This window comes from Vanellus vanellus, assembly GCF_965231255.1.
Source record: "Vanellus vanellus genome assembly, chromosome: 3".
Taxonomy (NCBI): Eukaryota; Metazoa; Chordata; class Aves; order Charadriiformes; family Charadriidae; genus Vanellus; species Vanellus vanellus.
The window spans coordinates 42820879-42839892 of record NC_138907.1 but is presented as its reverse complement, the minus strand read 5'-3'; the positions used below and the strand labels follow the sequence as shown (position 1 = coordinate 42839892).

The window sequence follows — 19014 nt, the reverse complement described above, 5'->3', positions numbered from 1 at the left end:
ATGAAGGAGCTGGATTCCAAAGAAGCATGTTGTGTGTGTGTGCATGTGCGCTTAAGTGAAAAGACTTGAGCAAGCTACACGAGCAGGACCCGCGCTCACAGAGCGGCAGACCTTGTGCTGCCAGTGTGGTTACTGCCAGTGGAACAGAACGGGCTCCTGCCCTGGGAACTGCCCAGTGGCAATGTGCAAACACCACTCCAGTTTTGAGCATGCAAATGTGCTGCCAAAGACTCAGTAGAGCCAGACCCAAGCATAGAGATGCTTCTAATACACTCACGCTTCGTTTTAGTCTCTCCCCTCTCCTCAATTCCCTCCTGGTCTTCCTGTTGAGCCCACATATCAACAGCCAATGCAGGCACTTGGTGTGATGCAAAATGTAAAGTGAATTGGCGATAATATAAATCTGAAAAGCAGATGTGTGAAGGTATATTTAAAGAGAGAAAACTTCTTCAATATATTTGAGTTGCAACTGGTACATGAGAGCATGGGGAAGAAATAATATTTTCAACTCACCTTACCAGACTCCCGGCCCTGGAGCCAGCTGTGCTGCAACAGGACCCTAAATGTGGGCCTGGGGCTGGAGGTTGTATTCATGTCCCTTGGGACCACCCGGGAAATAAAAATCACCATTACTGTGATGGCACAGATGTAATTCATGTTATTGGATTGGTAACGTTCATGTGTCCTTGAACAGTACTTTGCTGGGGAGAGCACGCATGAGGAGTCGGCACTTGTAGGGTACATGGCAACTGTAGGCCAAATAAGTGGTCACCTTTTCAGGCCAGGCATACTCCAATAGCCAAAGCAACCAGAAACAGGTGATCCGGCCTTTTAAAATCAATAACATCGCTGTCCCCATGTCTTCCTGGGGACAAAATGCATTTAGAAAACCAGATTTTGCTGGATCATAATGCACGGTTCAGTTTACCTTTTGGTATCAAGATCTTACTTAAACGGCACGTGTGTGTATATATATATCTCAATTAAAGAGAATTCAATCATTACCAACTTTTGGTCTCATCTGATCTGACAATTCCCACTCTAAGATCTGTATTTTTGTTATAATCCTTGTCAGAGTATCACTTTCTGAATATAAAAGCTTCAAAAGGTTTAAACCGCTACTGCCACTGTCCTGTGTCCAAGAGAAGAAATACATTTTTACTGCAGAGGAAAATGACTTGTTTCGTGCTTCTCACATATTATCTTTATTAAACATTAGGACAGATACGCATCCATTTCTTTTATAAATAATCTATGGCTTCTTAATTTGCAAATGCTGATTGAAAGTTCACGAGAGCAGGCTTTTCTGTGAACTTTCTCTATTTATAAGTTCAGTGACCGCAATAAATCCTGAGACTATTGCCTGCTCAGCAGCATTTTGCACTGTACCCCAACGGCTAAACCGGGGAAGCTGGGAGCTCTACATCTGAATATTTCAAAACCTCTGAACAGCTTGATTGGAGTTTGATTTTCTTCTTAAATAGTGCAAGTTGTTCTGAAGCGAACGTATAATCACAATTATCTGAGAGTCAAATCCTTGGTGGCTGACATACAAAGCTCCGCTACCGCTAATAGAGGTTTCGTTTGAGCAAAGCTTATTGCAGCATTTTGTAGTCGCTAGAAAAAAAGTGTTCTTTGTGCGTGCTGTAGTTCAGAGCTGTGAGGTCTTTGTGAATGGTTACTCTCAAAGCGCTACAGAAGTTCCCCGGTTCAAGGTGGCTCCTGGCTCCTCGGAAAAATGAATGTGGGGTTCCAGCCTGGGAGGAGAGAAATAAGTGAAAAAGGAGCATCCTCGGGCTAGGCAGGAGAAGTCTGCCTAGTGCATCTCTGCCGCCGGGACCAGTCAGTGCCAAGCTGGTTCAGGAGAAGGAAGAAAGGTGAGTGCTGACCCCAGTAAAAACAACGAGCATCCGTGAATCCAAATTCTCAATCCCGGTAAAAGCTCCTCCAGGCCTATTTGTCAGAGCAAAAGGATTTTCAGATTATAAACCCAGAAGTCGCCGTGTGGTCGCCTAACCACATAATTTAGGACACAGAACATCCTTGAATTTGATCCAGTTTAAACTTGAGTCCATCTTTTAGATTAAAAAGCTCAACAACATCTATTCTTGATTTAAAAATTACTAATGGTAGAAAAGCCACAATAACTTATTGTGACCCACGCCAGTAGCTAAGTATTTCTCTGGTGAAATGCGTAGCCTTTTCCTCCTGCGCATTTGTCCAGCTCCAGCCACCAGATCATCTTTTTATATCCTTTATTTGCTAGATTGGAAGAGTGCTAGTCCTGAAGTTAAATACTTACCGTCTGCAGCTGGGAATCCCTTAACCTTTTCTTGATACGCTTAAAAGACTGTGTACCTACAACTTCTACCAGGAGGTGTTTTCCAGTCTTTTGGTTGCTCTCAGAGCTGGTTTTCCAGCAGTCTTTAGGAGCGCCTGAAGCAAACACCACGCTTCAGAGCTCAACATACGTACAGAGGAAACAAGGCCTCCCTGCCAAAAAAGCATATTCCCAGGGGTCACATTAGTTTTTGACCACTTTTACTCCTGGCATTCATGTCCGGCTGATGCCCTAGAGATGACCGGTGTCTCCTGTTTAAGCTCAGTGCTCCCTGGTGGAGGGTGCTCCCGGCAGCACATGCAGCCCCTACACCTCGTTTCTCTGCTTCCGACTTCACTTTTGCCCACCAGATAAATGACCATTGCTCAGTCATCTGCCATCAAATGACCAAGCACTGCAGCCTTTTTATTCTAGAGTTCCTTTAATCCTCATTATTTATGGTAACCCTAATCTTTGTAACGTCTGCCAATGTTTGAAGTGATGATTTTATTCTCTTACTGGCCCTTAATACTACCTCTGATACTGATAGTAAAATTAGCACCGTATTTTTGCAGGACACTATCAGAAACAAAGAAACTGCTGAACTGTTCAACTGCAGAAATGTTAGCTGGTACCATCATTATGCTGTGTAGCTTCATTTCCCTGAAGTCACATGTTATTATTCACTTTGTGTCTAAGATATATAGAGTCACTGTGCTGAATTTTCAGCGCAGAGAGGTCTCTCTCAGGTAATGTATGGAAGGTTGGCAAGTAGAAGTCATTTTCTCTGTTTTTATCACGCTTTTCAGGTGAGAGTGACAAAGTTATTTATTAATTGATCCGCTCCAGGAACTAACTGAAATAATATATTCTGCAGGTACTAATTGCAATAACTATTATACGTAGGTGAAAATGAAAGCCACAACGAAGATAAATACAATTTCCCAAAGAATTTAGTGACAGACCATGAAGAGGACCCTGAGGGAAACAGGGAAACAACCCTCTGGTGCTTTGCTTTATTCATAAAGGCAAATTCACTCTCTCTCTCTCTGAAACTGGTTCAATCTCAGCTCTATGAGTCATCTCCACTTCTTGTCCCTCTTTCAAATGCTGAGCACCTTTTGATATGTTTGGTAAGTCTCTATTAATCGATTCCCATCAGAGTGCCAAAAGACACACGTATCACGTAGAAAAAAAATCTCATGGCTCTTCTTCCACATGAACTTCTGCAAAAAGAAGCAGCTACAAATAAGCAGGGATGCATATTTTCCATGATTCATGCTGCAGAACCTACCATAGACTGTGGGACTGTTGTACAGAATCTGAGTTTTCACAGAAAAAAAACGTTGCCAGGCAGTCTGATGGCGAGGGAAACCTTCCCAAACAGGAACTGAACATGAATCAAGTCGGGATGACTCAGATTGTTTTTGTGATTCTGCAGAGAGACAATCTGAGATAATAGCTGGGTTGTGTGAAGTATTGCTATAATTTATTACAATACAAATTCAAAATACAATGACTTATATTCATATTACTGTTGCGAGTTGGGTTTTTATTTGTACTACGTGTATCAAGAACACTGGAATACTTATATTTCTAGCCCCTACACGGGAATAAATACGTAGAAAAATATTTATAAAAGTCCTCTGTATGCTTCATAGGCAATATGCGAAGTTTCATCCTAACAAACATAGCAACATCCCTCTTACAGGTTCAGTGAAGTACGTTTTGATAAGAAGACAGTACTGTCACAGCAGGACTGAGTTACGGAGGTAGGTAGCCAGCCTTAGGACACCGAGGAATTTATAACACGGTTGTTACGTGTTAGAGCTTGAAGCTTATGACAGAACAATATTTCCTTTCCAGATGGTGAAAAAAAGAAAGAACAAGTGGGAAGAATAAGCCCGAGTCTTCACTTAAATATCTGAGTTAGATTTGTGCTGCTTTTGACACAAAGAAAGAAAGAAACCCAGGCTATTTCTGTTTCGCAAAATAGAATTGCTGCCCAGGGGTTGGAGCTGGGGCAGTGTAGGCAGCACAAAGTATCAGAACAGCTAAAGGACATCTCTGATATTTGTGTGTTGTACATGCAGGTTAAGTAAATGGTTTCAATTTAACCAACCGCATCCCATAATTCAAGGTGAGAAAAGTTCTTCCTTAGTGCTGCACTCCATCCTTTGCCAGAAAGCTGTTCCCAATCAAAACTATATTTATCCATTATTTACCAGTTTAGTCAACTGAGGACAAGTTGTTCTGAAAATATTTGTTTAAGTCAGGCAGCCAGGCAGCAAGAAGAGTAGGGAGAGGAAACAAAAAACACAACAGAAACGCGTCTAAAATTCCAGGGAAAACCTTTCTGTTGACTTTATCAAGATTTGGCCAAGATCTGCAATCAACAGATGAGAATGACGGCTATTAAAATAAGGGAAAGAGACTGGAGACTCTAAAAGAAGAAGAGGCAGATACAGGAAAGTAGTGGGAACTTCCCAAGTTCCCATTAAAAAGGGCAAAATGGAGATCCAGCTGCAAACAAGCAGTGGAAGGAACAAAAACTGAGAAAGTAAAGTAAAAGATGCGTGATCATTGATTGTAATGGATAGAGATGTCAGGCATTGGCCTTGTCTGCAGATTTTCCTGAATGGTTGCTACAGCCACAGGCTGGGTCCAGTATGGCCGGCATATTGAAATAGGTGGAAAATTGGGAGAGACTGTTCGTGTCTGAAGCTTTGGGAAGATCGCATCTGGGTAGTAGCAAAAGGAAAGATTTAGCTTTCATTTCAAATTAAGTTCAGTTTGGAAATGTTTGGGGATTTTTTTTTTGTTACAGAATTATATTTGGGGTCCTCCCTCTGAAAGAATATTTTAATTTGTAATTTTTACCCTGACAAAATTATTTTAGTAGAGCGCAATGAGTGCAGCGGGTATGTATCAGTGATGACCATGAAAGGACAAACACCGCGCAGCAAGCCTTATAGGATTCAGGAAAGGCAGAGTCTAAATTTAACCGCAAAGAAATCCAAACATGTTAAGAAATGTGTCTGAAATGAAGTGACTAGCAAATCCTCCAAAAATCAGTCTTCGTGGGAAGAGTAAATGTGGAGGGCATATTGTCTTCTTAATCCATAACAGACTGACACATCTTTTGAAGAACAAACTGCAATTCTTTCTAAACTACGAAGCCTTGAAGGGAGACCAGGCGTGGATTTACCAGCCAGGGAAAAGGTCCTTTAGCTGCTTTCCTCCTGCCCCAGCCAGACTTCCCCATGCCTCTCCCCTGCCTGCTTTTTAAATAAAAACATCCAAATACGTAGCTAGTAGAGAGATGGGTGGATGACCAACGGCTGGGTAGAGAGTTGACAGAGGCTGCTTGACTTTTTCTCCCACAGTTGCCTGGTTTGTGATGCAGTAGCTTTATTTTCCTTATCATGTCTCCCCACTGATGATCTGTCCTTCTTGAGTCAGCTCAAGTCAGTGCAGTGAATAGTTTCCATTTTTAATTTATCATACACAGGTAATTATAACTTTCCCTGTGGACGCAGGCAAAGAGCCTGCAGTCTTGACAACTGCATTATAAATGATGGAAGCACACGCTGTTGATGCTCCAGCTAGCAGAAGAACACGGGCCTCCAAACCTTTTCAGGATTTACAACATCAGATGACCTTGTTATCCCAGTCTTACAGACATGAATCAGGACAGAGGTGACTACTCACAATAAGTATCTGTTAAATGGCTCAGATCTAATTTTTCATGGCCACCACCTTCCAGCAGCACATTTGGGTAGCAGTGTCCTCGTGAGCTGCAGCATCATCCTCACCTTTGGGTGTTTACTCATGTCGTGGTGTGCCTCCTCCAAGGCCCCCACACTGCTACCGATGCCCTGCTCAGGCTCAGGCCCCTCAACGCACACAGGAACCATGGTCCGATTTTCCAGGTGAGCAGTGTATTGGTCTTTCCCCCTCTATGTACATACAAAGGGATTCTTTGAACAAAACCAAGCAGTAAAAGACCCATATAGGATTGCCCGGAAAGTCACATAAAGCCTTACTACTAAGGGGAAAGAGTAGTTGGTAACAACCTCCTAAATAGTTACGCTTCAAAAGCATCAGCCTGTAGGAGTCACAGCAATGTTCAAAGCTCCCTCGATGGGATCGCATCTTCCTTTCTCCATCAGCAGTCGAGCCAGGTTTTGAGCCAGCAATGTTTCCACACAAATTAGTAGCTGTAACAGCAGCAGTAGTAGAAGTAGTAGAAATAATAATAGTAGTAATAATAATAATAATAATAATAATAATAATAATAATAATAATAATAATAATAATAATAATGTCCCTTCCCATCACTGCTCCACGTGGAAGGTTTTGTAAAAGAGTTTTCCAACAGAGCTGTGCCAGTTGAGCACATGGTGGGCAGATGCAGAGCACATCTGTTTCAAAGGACGTGCCATCAGCAGCAGGGGCACAGCCACATGAAATGCCAGCTCACAAAAAGGCACCAGCAGCCTTGCTGTAGGATCCTGTGGGGTGGGAACCTTGTCCCTCCTGTGACCAGAGACAGGACCCCCCAGCCTGCGCGACAGCAGTAAGTGACACACAGCCTCCATCCTACTGTTCCTGCTTGCCCCTCCATACACGCTGCACTACACAACTGTGCTCATTCACCTCTACAAACATCAGGTTGCCAGTGACTAACACGAGCTTTTCTTTTATTCTTGATGAAGAATGTTTTTACACTCCCGAAGAGGAATACAGCATCCCACCATACATTTTCGGTTGTCTTGTCTGTTTCTATAAAGCTGGGAGGATGGACCAACAAAAATCACCTGGGATGAAGAAGGGTTGTGATGAAGGGCTCCCAAAACCCAGCTGTGGGCTAGTTACTAATGCCTACACAGGTGCCTATAGAAGCCAGCAAGCTTCTATAGAAGCAGGTGTGTTTCCCTGCTCTGAGAGGTGTCCTTCCCTCTCTCAGCTGAATGCAGCACTGCCTCGGGCACCACCAGCTCAGTGAGGAAGCAGCCCCAGATGCGGTGGCGGTGCGGATGGCAGCAGGGCATGGTCACATTTCTTAGCCCCAGCCACGTCATGTGAGCTGGAGCCCAGCAGCCAGCTCCGCTCAGAGCTATGCCGCACTGTGACAGCCCTCCTGGCTCCCCTGGGAAGCCAGCGCCGCTCCAAGCTGCGGGAAAACCATGACCAGATCCTGTGTTTTCGGTTTCTACTGCCTGCCCGACCTCATCCTCAGACTGCCTCATTTTTAGCAAATGATGTAGACACCAGTGAATTCTCCAGATATTAAAAGACTATCCTTCAGCCTGCTACACCACCTCTGAAGGTGACCCCCCACCTAGCTTGTGGCCCTTCAAGTTATCCTTCATTTGTTTGTTGGTGTGCTCCCTTAGATCTGCAGATCGCTTTGATTATTTGAACATCTGGAAGTTGTCACATGCTTTTTTTTGACCGTGACCATCTGAAATATTACCCAGCAGGACTCGGGGGGGGAGACACAGTAAGGAAACAAAAACATCCTACTCATAATAACATGTGGCAGGAATTATTGAATGACACCATCCCAAAGGGGAGTGCTACATATCCAAGCAACGACAACTTTCTCTCCATCCCCTAAAGCCGGGACAATTGCTTTCCATTTACAATAACAAATTTCCATTCCATTCCAATTCCAAATTTCCATTTCCAATAACATCCATTCCAGACTTAAAAAAATATTACATGCAAATACCTAATATATTTTTCATTAAACATTATGTTACGAAAGTTGGCTGCCTATTACTAATGGGGAAAAAGCATTGCTTTCATCCTGTGATTCTCAAAGCTGAAGAGCAGCTCCCATGTACATGATTCTCCATAGAAAAGCCTCCCCAAAATGGTTGAGCGCCTGAGGTCATTAGGGTGCATAGCCCCGGTTTGCCCATTGTCCCTCCAGAGAGAGTGCACGTTCTTCGGTAAAGCTGGAGTGGGATATGCAAAAATATGAGATGGAAAAGGTTGAAATACAGAGTCAGAGTTTCTCAGCAATCCCATCACATGGACTAGGGGCTCTGGAGACGAGAAGAAAGCCAGCCCCAAATCCAGGCAAATGAAACCCATGTATTTGCAGCACCCACAAAACATAACTATGCAGGTGGAAGCCTGTGAAATTCCAGTAGTTTTTAGATGTGGCTTCTCATTCTCACCAAGATACAGCTAGCAAGTGAAGCATGGAGAGCCGTAAGGACTGTACCATTGCAGTTTGGCAGTGGTTAACCAGTGATATTTTAGCCTTCGTGAAGAGGTTCCCCCCTAAAACCAGAACTAGGCGGGAGCGGGTTTGCTTCTGGCCAGCCTGTTTGCTTACAGATCCTAGGACTGAAATCCCATTGCCCTGGATGCAAGCAGGGGAACAACTGGGAGCCGTGCTTCCACGCACGACTTCAGAGCCCACCTTCCCCGCCGGCAGGCTGCTGGAACGGGGCTCTCCGCTGGGCGTTCCTCCCGGGGACGTGCCCAGGCTTCCCCCGGGCACTCACATCTGCATAACTACTTCTTCCATCAACCCTCAGCCTGTGTGTGGGTCCAGAGCTAAATCAGACCTTGACGTACCGGCTTTGCCCCGTGGCTGCCGCCGTTTCTTCTTCGTTTGGGGCTACTTTTATATTCAGCAGCACAGCACTCCGATTTGTCATTGTTTAAATCAGTGCCCACAGCTACTGCAGTCAATTCGAGACAAGCCAAATGTATCTCGATACAATCCCAAGGACCCAGGAGGAATTGCTTGTAGTGCAGAGACGTCGGTTCCCAGGAACCGCCTTAAGAGAGACGGTCTCCTCAGGTGTAACCTAACAAAAATATTCCATGTTCTTTTTATTGGGATATGAAGAAAGGTGGGGGTTTTGAGTTAACAGCTGCTGTCAGCTGTGCCACGCCTCTATCTTAGCTGTTGACCATGCGATCAGCAAAATACGCTTTGGTCTCATCAACTTTTAATGAGGCAACGCAGCTCGATATCAAGCTCAGCGCAGGACAGATCATCCCCTACTCGCCACGTCCACTTCATTTCCGACTCCCGCGCCCCCCTTTACCTCAACCTGCCTTATCCCATTGGAAACCCACCCTTTCGCCAGGAAAAAAGAGCTGCAAGGGCAGAGGGGAAGCACAGGCAGCGTTAGCGTGGGAAGGGGCGGGATGCCGCAGCCCAGCGCTGCAGCCCGGGTCTTCCTCCGCCGGTGGAAACGGCATCTTCCCGCCGCGTGGGCGGCGTGGGCGCCCGGCCGGGCGCCGTTCCTGCGCGCACCCACGAGGTGTCACTCCTGCCACGCCGCCCGCGAAGCGGGACCGCCGCGCCGCGCTCCGGGAACCCCCGTGGGCACGGCCACGGCCACGGGCACGGCCACGGGCACGGGCACGGCGGGGGCAGCGCTGCCCCACTGGCGGCGGGTGGGGGCGCGGGCTGCGAGGGGCGTCTGCGCGACACGCAGCTGGGAAACGGGTCTGGTTCCCGATGTTGGAAGCAGACCTTGCAGTCGCTGCCCGGCGGCTTTTAACATCACCTGGCTGAGGGTTTCCAGGAGGAAAATGAACCTGGAGGTGTTTGTCTCCTTAGAAGACCCGTTCTCAGCGCATAATTCAGCAAGACTCAGCCAGGAAAAAAAAAAAAAAAGAAAAAAAAAATCAAACTGAAAGATGTGGCGTGTTATCGCTTCAGACCTGATGGGAAAAATAAAGAAAAAAGGAGAAAAAACCCCAAACTTTGGATAACACCAAACTAGTTTGCTTTGCCATGGCAAAGAAAATTGTTTTGACCGCCTTCTTTTGGTTTTGATTTTATGCTGTACCTAGATTTCTCAAAGAATGGGCTATAATGAATACCAAAAGCGTCCCACCCGATAAATGTCTAGTATTAATATTTTTCATATTCAGCATTACACAAGTCAAAGTAAGTAGTACCATTCAGATTACACATTTTTCCTCAGCAGAATTAAAATTTGAGCAGTATTGTACCAAATCAGCGCTGATTCACTGGCCATGCTGGTGCTATCAGTACCAATAAAACAGAAAGTGAGAGTATCCGGGGAGAGAGCCGTTAGCAGCCATGTCTGCATTACATGAAGGACTGATGCTGACTGCTGCAGACAGCTTTTCTCTGGCAGAGCAAGAAGAAGTAGGCAGCCGCCGCCGCTGCTGCATGCACAGGACTGCGAGGCCTCAATAATGAGGAGTAATGAGCTCCATCCTGGTACAGGAGTTCCTGAAGGAATTGGAAAAGGATGCAGCTTCTATGGGCAACAATAGACTTCTTCACCACATTGGGCATGGAAAGGTTTTTCTTCTTTCTCGTCTTTCTTCTTTTTTTGTTTTTTTTACACAAGGTAATTGGGGCAGCGCATTCAAAATCTTTATTTGGATGAAAAATGAAAGCAGCGGGCTCTGCCGTGGTTTGAAGGGTATGTAGATCAAAGTCTTCCCAATGCTCAGCCTTTTATTTCCCAGTTCTGACCCGCGGGTCAGGCAGTGCCACTTAAGCACACATGTCCCCTGTGGTCTTCCGGTCCTCTTCTGCTGAATCCTGATGCTTTACTGGTCACAGCGTTAAACACACAGAGCAGGAGGTCGACAGCCATCCGTGAGGGCTCTCAGGATACAGAAAGTAAGTGATAGCCATAATGAGAGGCTGGTGGTGGGCCTTGATGTCACTATCCCAGCTGTTATTTTTATGCTTTTTTTTTTTTATTTTTACCACTCCTTCCTCTCTCTCTGTCTCTCTCTTATTCCTCAAGGTCTTTTGGCTTCCAAACCCTTGGGGTTTTCTTTCTTATTAAAAACCACAAAGTGATCAAAGCCACTTTCCCTAGTCTGTGCTGTTGGTGGAAAGAAGTTGCCTTCAAAAGCTTTCTAGAGACATCCCATGCCTTCCCAGCACATGGCCTGGTGTGGGGCACAGGGAGTGGCAGGAGGAGTCCAAACTGTCTTTCAAAAAAAAAAACCAAACCAACCAACTCCACCTTACTATATGAAAAAGGTGCTACAACTGACATCCAGTTAGCAAGCACAATCGTACCTGCTGAGTAAAGGATAACTAAGCTTTAAAGTCAGTCTTACAGGTTTCACATCTCTGCTTCCAGTGGAAGCATGCTGGGAGTTTGGGGCAGGAAGAAACAGTGGGAGATGCCAACAGAGGCACTGAAAGGTCAGCAGATGCTCAGCACAGATGGGAATCCCAAAGTGCAGTGTTAACACGGCAACGGGGTTCAGGTAGAGAGTAGAGGTCAACTTGTTTGTCTGTTGTTCCAGTCCGCTCTGAGTAACAGCAGAAGAACTATTGAAAATTCAGATCTTCCATGTTGGGTTTGTTTGGTTTTTTTGGTTCTTGGTTTTGTTATTTTTTTTTCCCAATAAAATGCCTGAATGTCGATAATGCACAAGGATACAGAAAAAGTAGATGATATGGGTCTATATGACAGGAATTGCACTGGGAAGAAGCTCTTTGGAACAAGTGCTCTCATTATGGGAAGAAAAAAACCACATATGTGAAAATCTCCCCCCCTGCACACAAACTGGTGGGAGAGCAGCGGCAGTCACTCCCCCATGCCTGGGGTTTGCAACAGTGACAGAAAAGGATGAGGAAAATGCTTGAGAAGGAAAGCAAGAGAAGAGAGATTTGGCAAGGCCTTGCCAGCGAGGGCCCCAGGAAGGTTGCTGAAGTAATTTGGGTGGGGTGGAGGAAGGAGAAGTGGAGCAAGCCAAACTGCCTTCGGAATTACAAACTTAACTGTTCCCTAAAACCAACTTTCTGGAAACCAATTCCCTCATTAACTGAGTATTATCTATTCAATCGCCTGCACTGTATCTTCAGCAGTTTGCTTTGCTGCTGGTGCCTCCTTTTAAAACACCAGAACATTTAAAGTCTAGCCCTTGAAGAAATTCCACATATATCCCCTCCCCCAAAATGCTTTGTGTGGTTATGTCCGAATCCCCACCAGCGTCTCAAGAAGAGGGGAGTTTGGGGCAGCGGGGGCTGGAGGAGGAGCGGAGAGGTGGTGGGAGCAGTGCGGGGAAGGGGAAAGGTAGGCACGCAGGGGCAGGAGAGTCCCCTGAGATCAGGTCACAGTTCTGCATCAGCCCTGGCCCTAGCGCTGGCTTGCCTTTCCTTTAATGCTTTCTCTTTTATTATTTTTTTTTTCCTTGCAATTTCTTTCAGTTCCCAGAAAGACAGAGGAGGTAAATGTAAAGAGCATTAGTGGGGACCGTAGGAACATACGGGAGGGATCAACGGAATGAAGATCAGAGGAACAAAGGAAAAGAACCATAAAAGATGGAGAATCCTAAAAAAGATGTTACTGAGGGGGACGGGAGAGAAGAAAGAGTGTCTGAAAGAAAAGACGAGCAGTATTAAGAACAGCGCATCAGAAGAGATGAACTCAGAAAAAGGTCAGAGATTTCAGGTTATACATTCCTCTCTGCAAAAAGGTGGGAAAGTAAGTCACATTAAATACGCCATTGCCGCACACCTTTCAAAAAGGAAAGGGGGAAAGGAGTGAAGAGGTGGATAGGAAAGTTATATGAATAATGAAATGCTTCATTTATGTGATACACTGGAAGAAGGAGTTGCAAGTTTAAGTGCCAGGGTGGTATACAGTATCTCTTTTGAAAGCTGACATCTGGGATGAATCTAATAGATTTCAAAATCTAGTCAACTCAAAATAAAAAAAAAAAAAAGACAATGACGGCGAATGCGGCAGATCATATTTTGGGAGTGAAGGGAAAGTACAATAAAAATTGTGCAAATGCCACTAACAAGGTAACATTTACAATCGTGTCTTAATATTGTTTGATATTTACTGTCCGTGTCTGCACTTATAAATAAGGACTATCATCTAGCATTTGAGCAGATTCTGAGAGTTTATTGTCACAGCAATTTCTCTTAACAATTTACACATCCAGATCCCTTCTGGCAAACAGTGATGATGGTACTCACGCTCACTCATGCGTCTGCGTTAAAGAATCAGGCCAGCAGATTCCGCACTCTCACCCACACATAAAAATACCCGCAAGTAAAAGGACTACAAGTATTTCACAGGTTAGAATCAAAAAAAGAAAAGTGACCTCGGTAAAAGAGAAAGATGGTTTGCAAAACGAAGATGCTACTCAATGGACAGCTGAAGACACCTCACTGACCCAAGCAGTCGGCTACACACAAAGGGGAACAACCAGCTACGCTTTCCTGCAAAGGATCTGGGCATCACCGTGCCACGTAAGCTGGCACAATTCGGCAGCGGCCATCTACTGCAAAAAACAGGGCAAGGCCCGCAGCTGTGTGTACAGACAGAAGTACAACAGTAATCCTCTGCCCTCCCGCCATGAGAGCTGGGTGGGAGCCCTGCAGCCTGCCCTGGGCACTCTCCCCAAAGCCAGCTGTAACATCCCCAACCTGATGGAGAGCCATGAAGTCACTCCGCACTTCAGAAAAGGCCAGTAAAAAAACCAAAGGAGGCTGTAACGTTGCGGTGGCCATCTCCCTGTTTGAGCAAAAAGGGAGGGAACATTTCATTACAGTGATTGTAGCAGCCTACTCAAAAAATAAAGGGATAAATTCAAGCAAAGAAGATTTAGTTTAGATATTAGGAAAAAAAAATTATAGCAGCACAGATAATGACTGTCTGGAAAGACTTTGCAGTCCTCAAGCCGATGTCTGTACAAACAAAACCCATTTATTTGTACACGTGTCACTTGAGGACCCCACAGTCTGGAACAGCACGAGGAGGGGGAGCCCGGCCTCAGGGAGGTCACCCTCTCTTCCCCTCTGTCTCTTTGATATTGGGACTTCAGCCGGTCTTCAACTCACAGCAGACAAAGGCATTAATGTGTTCAGCGCAGCCAGATCAAAAGGCAGATTGATATGACTCACAGCCACTTAGTAACTTGCTTAAATGAATTGTGGACACAGAATATGTTTAAAGAAGTTGCTGCTAATTTACGTTGAACGTCTTGGGACTAAAGCCTTATTTTATGTTGGTCACTATGGCTATTAACTTTCTTTTAGCAAGATTCCTATGTTTTACATGTTTAATAGTCCCGTAGCGTTAGTTCTATGCACAACATCTCCCGCTAGACAGAAAATTAAAAATATGGTAGTTTTAAAATCTAAATTCAAACAGCCACTAATCACTTGGCATAAAGATAAATAAATGGAAGAGCCACAAACAAATCACTGGTGATTCCCAACTCCTCATTCCAGTTACTTAAAGAAAGCAGCCTTCTCTCACTTTAATTTTCTGCTTGGGCTTTTATTCATTTTTTTAAAAGATAAACGAACATCCTAAATGCATTCCTATAGCTCAGCTCTCATTTTCTGGAATTGTTTTTTGCCCTCCTACTTCTTATTTCTCGGATGACTATTTCTAATTTCTTGGATGACTATTTGGCACTTATGTCTCACGATTTCAAACAATTTTAGGGGTGTAATTTGTAAAAGGCAATTCTCTATATTTGGTATTACTTGTTTTCTAGCTGAAAAAAATCTGGTTGCTGGGTTCTAAATGGCCAGCCATAGTTGGTCTTGTCTGATTTTTGGGGGTTTGATTCCAACTCTGCGTGGCTGTGGCCAACAGGCTGGCAATCCACCAGCTGCATTCAGCGTCTCTTGCTCCTAATTACTCAGTTCCCCGATTGTCCTCCCTTGCCGCTTCTGTCCTGGTGACCACAATTAATTCCCATTTTTTACTCCTGTATTCACCTTCAGCTCATTAATTTTTGGCCGGTCTCCGCTACTGTTTCAGCTCAGCATTTTGCAATTTCCCTCATCGCTGTTTACAGCCTTTTTCCTCCCGCTTCAGTTCCGTAGGGTTGAAGGACAGTTTTTAATTGCACCTTATAGAAGAAGAAGAATCCCAATTCTCAGACTGAAGTTCCCAGCTCCAAGTGGTTATTTTAATGAATTCTGGAATTAATAACCCCTAACGGAGGGTGTTTCCAGCCTCCTGGGCAGAGCCAGAAGGCACTCAATGATGGCTCTTCCCCAGGAGACCAGAAATGTAGTCCATTCAGACTGGGTTTCTCTCCCGGTCCTTTTTACCTCAGCAGACTCGTGGCCTCATTGAAATTCCTAATGGATATATCATTGTGTAACCAAAATCATACTTCAGCTGTTCGGTGGTTGTAAAAACATGCCTTAAACTGAGTTAATATTAATTCTTGGAAGTGGATCTTCATATAAGTATGGAAACAAACATTTATATTTTCTCCGTGGGGCAGTAAAAGGATGTTTGTGCCTACTTGGAGTTTCCATTCCCAGTACTGGGATGACAGTGATCAGGTGAAGTATCAAAAGATCGCTGACAAACCCTTTAAAAATCAGCTGTTGTAGAACAGATTTCATTTGGTCTGTTTGGGCTAAAATCACTCATGTAATTGTGGAACTGCGTCACTTGAAACTACACTCAAACGAAACCTTGATACAGCTCCCTAACGACTTTGAAATCCTTATTAGCAATGCGTATTTTTACTTTACGGTCCCTGTGTTAAATCCTGTGCAAATACAGGAAAAGACATCCATTCAATAGAGACCTCATATTTATTGAAAGAAAAGAACTCGAATAAGTACAAAATGGGTTCAGGAATACAAATGCTCCACATCTTTTTATCAGCCAGTGGGTGTTCCAAAGCAATTTGAAAAAAATAAAATAAAATAATCCTTTGGGTAAAGTTGCATGAAATACCTAATGCATAAAATTGAAACATTACTTATTAGCGATTCTTCAAAGCAGACACTGGTATCTAATTAGTTAACTCCGAAGGCAAAGCAGGCAATATACCAGCTGATGCAATTGGTGGCAGCAGGAGTTTGGAAATAAATATCTCTATTTGGCACTGAGAAGTGAAACAAAGCTCAAATTTCTGTGGATCGCTTGGCCTCAAGTTCATGCCTCAGAGCTCACATTTCTGTGGTAAAGGAAAATTAAATCTCAGAGTTTAAGATCCGGGGTTCAATGTGGCTATTTATTAAAATTCATCTGGCCTCCCCAGACTGTGAACATTTTGAGTTGACCTAGACGGAGCTCTTGATAAAATCAAGCTCTCGTGGGGCATTTCCAGCATCTTCTGATAAAAGCTTAGTAGAATTGTGCTAACAAAAACTGAGACACTTTAAAGCAGTGATTATCACCCAAGCTAGAAACCAGAAACAGTGGCACGTGAAAATAAAGAACAAGCAAAAATCCCAACCCTCCAGAAACCCCAACCGAGCAAAAACCCGGGGAACAGCCGTTCATGGTGATTTATAACTTGTTTGGTCCCGGGTTCACTCAGACTACCTCTTCTGAGGTGCTGCAGTCAGGGCTATGGGTGCAGCAGGCTACCGGCAGAGCCAGAGGAGACGGCAGCGCTCCCTGCGGAAGGCAGCTCAGCTCCCTTCTGCCCACAGCTGCTCTGGGCGGGAGCCCTGTCCCGAGCGGCAGCAACTCAGGTAGGTATCCCCTGTTAAATGAGATGACTCTAGCATTAATGTAATCAAATTTATGGCCTGATTGTGTCTATGACCGTCCCACTTTTTTTTTTTTTTTGTGTGTGTGTGTGTACAGGTGTGTGTGTGCAGTTTTAGCTTTGGTAGACCCTTTGAAACAAGACTCCTGTTTCTCAATATCAGACCAAAGGCGGTATGACAGATGGTACTGGAGTTGGCTGTCCTGGGTCTGTCCTGTGCACTGCTAAAAAGGCTTGTTTGTCCTACGCACCCTGCGATGCCCTGGAGGTATCGGCATTTTGTTGTTTGACTTAGTTCCCACCATCGCTTTTCCACTCGGAGATTCTGCCTGCTATCCTCACCTCATCTCTCTCAGTCAAAAGTGCTGTTTCTTAGGCCAAGCAGAGATTTCTGGTTCCAGCTCAGTTTAGCTTCAGAAGCGCCATATCTGCTGTCTCACAGGCAACGGCTACACGCTCTCATCAATCTGTCAATAGGTCTCCGTGTGAGTAACCGCGGCAGCAGACAAACAACAGTACACCTGAAGAGAGCCCTTGAATTAGAAGGACAGCCTCCTGCGTTACTACCCAAGGTTTGCTCTGCAGACAGTATACTTAGCACTCCCAAACCACTACCTTTTCAGCTTCAAACATTGCGGTGTTATCACAAGTGACAGCAAGGAGAAGAAAAAACACTGTCCTCCCTATTTAGCACGTACACACTTGTGCTCCCCGCCAGCTTTGTTCACTCCAGTCCCTAAGGAAACGCAGTTCAGCCGATCCGGTCTCCGGTAGCGACTGAATCGCTGCGCGGGCTGCGCTATTAGGGGTCTAGCTTAAAGAAAGGTTTGCTTATGTGATGATGAGCAAGCTGGAAAGGTCTCTCTGCCGCTAGCTTGACAAAAAGAAAACAAAAAGTAAATGATTATCAATAGGGTGTGCTTGATTAGGTGTCACTGAGAGAAAGAAAATGCCATTTCATGTCACTTTTTAGAAAGCGCAGGGTGTGTAACTTTGGGGGATGATTTTGCTCTTGGCTAATCTTCAGATTCGATATTAAAATCTCAAACTTCCCAAAGGAAAGAGATTCTGCATCTTTTAATGAAAGATAAAACAACAATATAAACATACACAAATTTACAGAGAAAGGATCAACTTTAATACATCTGGAGTAAAAGGTGTTCTTTTTTAAATATGGTATAAAAATAAATGCAAGAAACATTAACAGAGAATATACAGACAACAGACAAAGACACAGGCTTTCTTTCTCAATGTGAATACATCAGTGAAATGAAACCTTCTGTGCTAATTTATTGTGCGATAAATGTGATGCCATATGTATATTTATTAATATATGCATTTTTTTACATTTCTTCCAGGTTTTGATTGACGTTTGTTTTTTTAATAAACTGTGCCTAGCAGAAGCTTTTTTTTCACTGTACTTGAGCTTGCAGAAAATAAAAAGACATAGATCCAGCTTGATATGAAGGAGGAAGTGAGGAGACAGTTTTCGAAATGGAGGCATCGAAAGGCTAGAGAGTCCCTCGGAGTCTGCAATGCCTTAGTATACACAAAAGAAAACAAGTCAGGTCCTCGCTCATGCAACATCTTGTTCTACTGTCCTCTGAGTCAGGCAATCAGTGAGCTACAAAGTATGTATAATGATTTGAGTCTGCTTCCATGCTACAAGGTGATCCTTTTAGTAGGACTGCACTAGACTGGTTAACCTCTTTGATGTGAGCGATTTCCCCTGAGGAAAAGATAAAAACAAAAAACAAAAACAGAAAACAGAGGCATGATCACTGCAAACCTGTTCATCAGCAACCACTTAGCGTTGCCACATCACTGTCAAATAACTAGGGGCACCAACTGGAGTCTGTCAAATCTTAAACCACAGGAAGCCCTTCCGCTCAAACGCCTGCACTGCCAGCCAGCTGGATCGTTCCACAGAATGTGCCACCGAATTTAAAGGCCAGTTTCGAATGAGGCTGGTTTCGAATGAGGAGAAACTAATGCTGAGGTTTTTGCTGTCAGTGACACCCAGAACTCGAAGAGGGCTACTGCAAGCCAGAGGGCCTTGTGCTGCGAAGATGAGCGCGCAAACTGCGGTAGCTCTGCCGCAGAGGACAAGAAGCTACGTTAAAGTTTGGGTGAGAAAGTAAGAGGCAGATTGCATATAGGCAGGAAAGCAGCTTTTCCATGAGCGCAGCTATTGGTTTGCTGAGACCGTATTTACTATTTAT

General features: G+C 44.5%; 1 protein-coding gene across 7 annotated transcripts in view; it reads right to left on the bottom strand.

Moving 5' to 3' along the window:
• Positions 1 to 1595: 1595 nt before the first annotated feature.
• The window catches only part of RGS7 (regulator of G protein signaling 7), a gene marked incomplete at both ends in the record, with an annotated part of 263661 nt that continues 246242 nt past the window's right edge, over positions 1596 to 19014 (bottom strand). For 6 of the 7 annotated variants that reach the window (XM_082481530.1, XM_082481532.1, XM_082481526.1 and 3 more), the window contains one exon: positions 18471 to 18521. In XM_082481530.1, coding sequence (XP_082337656.1) covers positions 18471 to 18521 — 51 coding nt within the window. Of the gene's footprint in view, positions 1758 to 18470; positions 18522 to 19014 lie in introns of those variants that run through there. The other variant, XM_082481529.1, reaches the window with a different exon arrangement.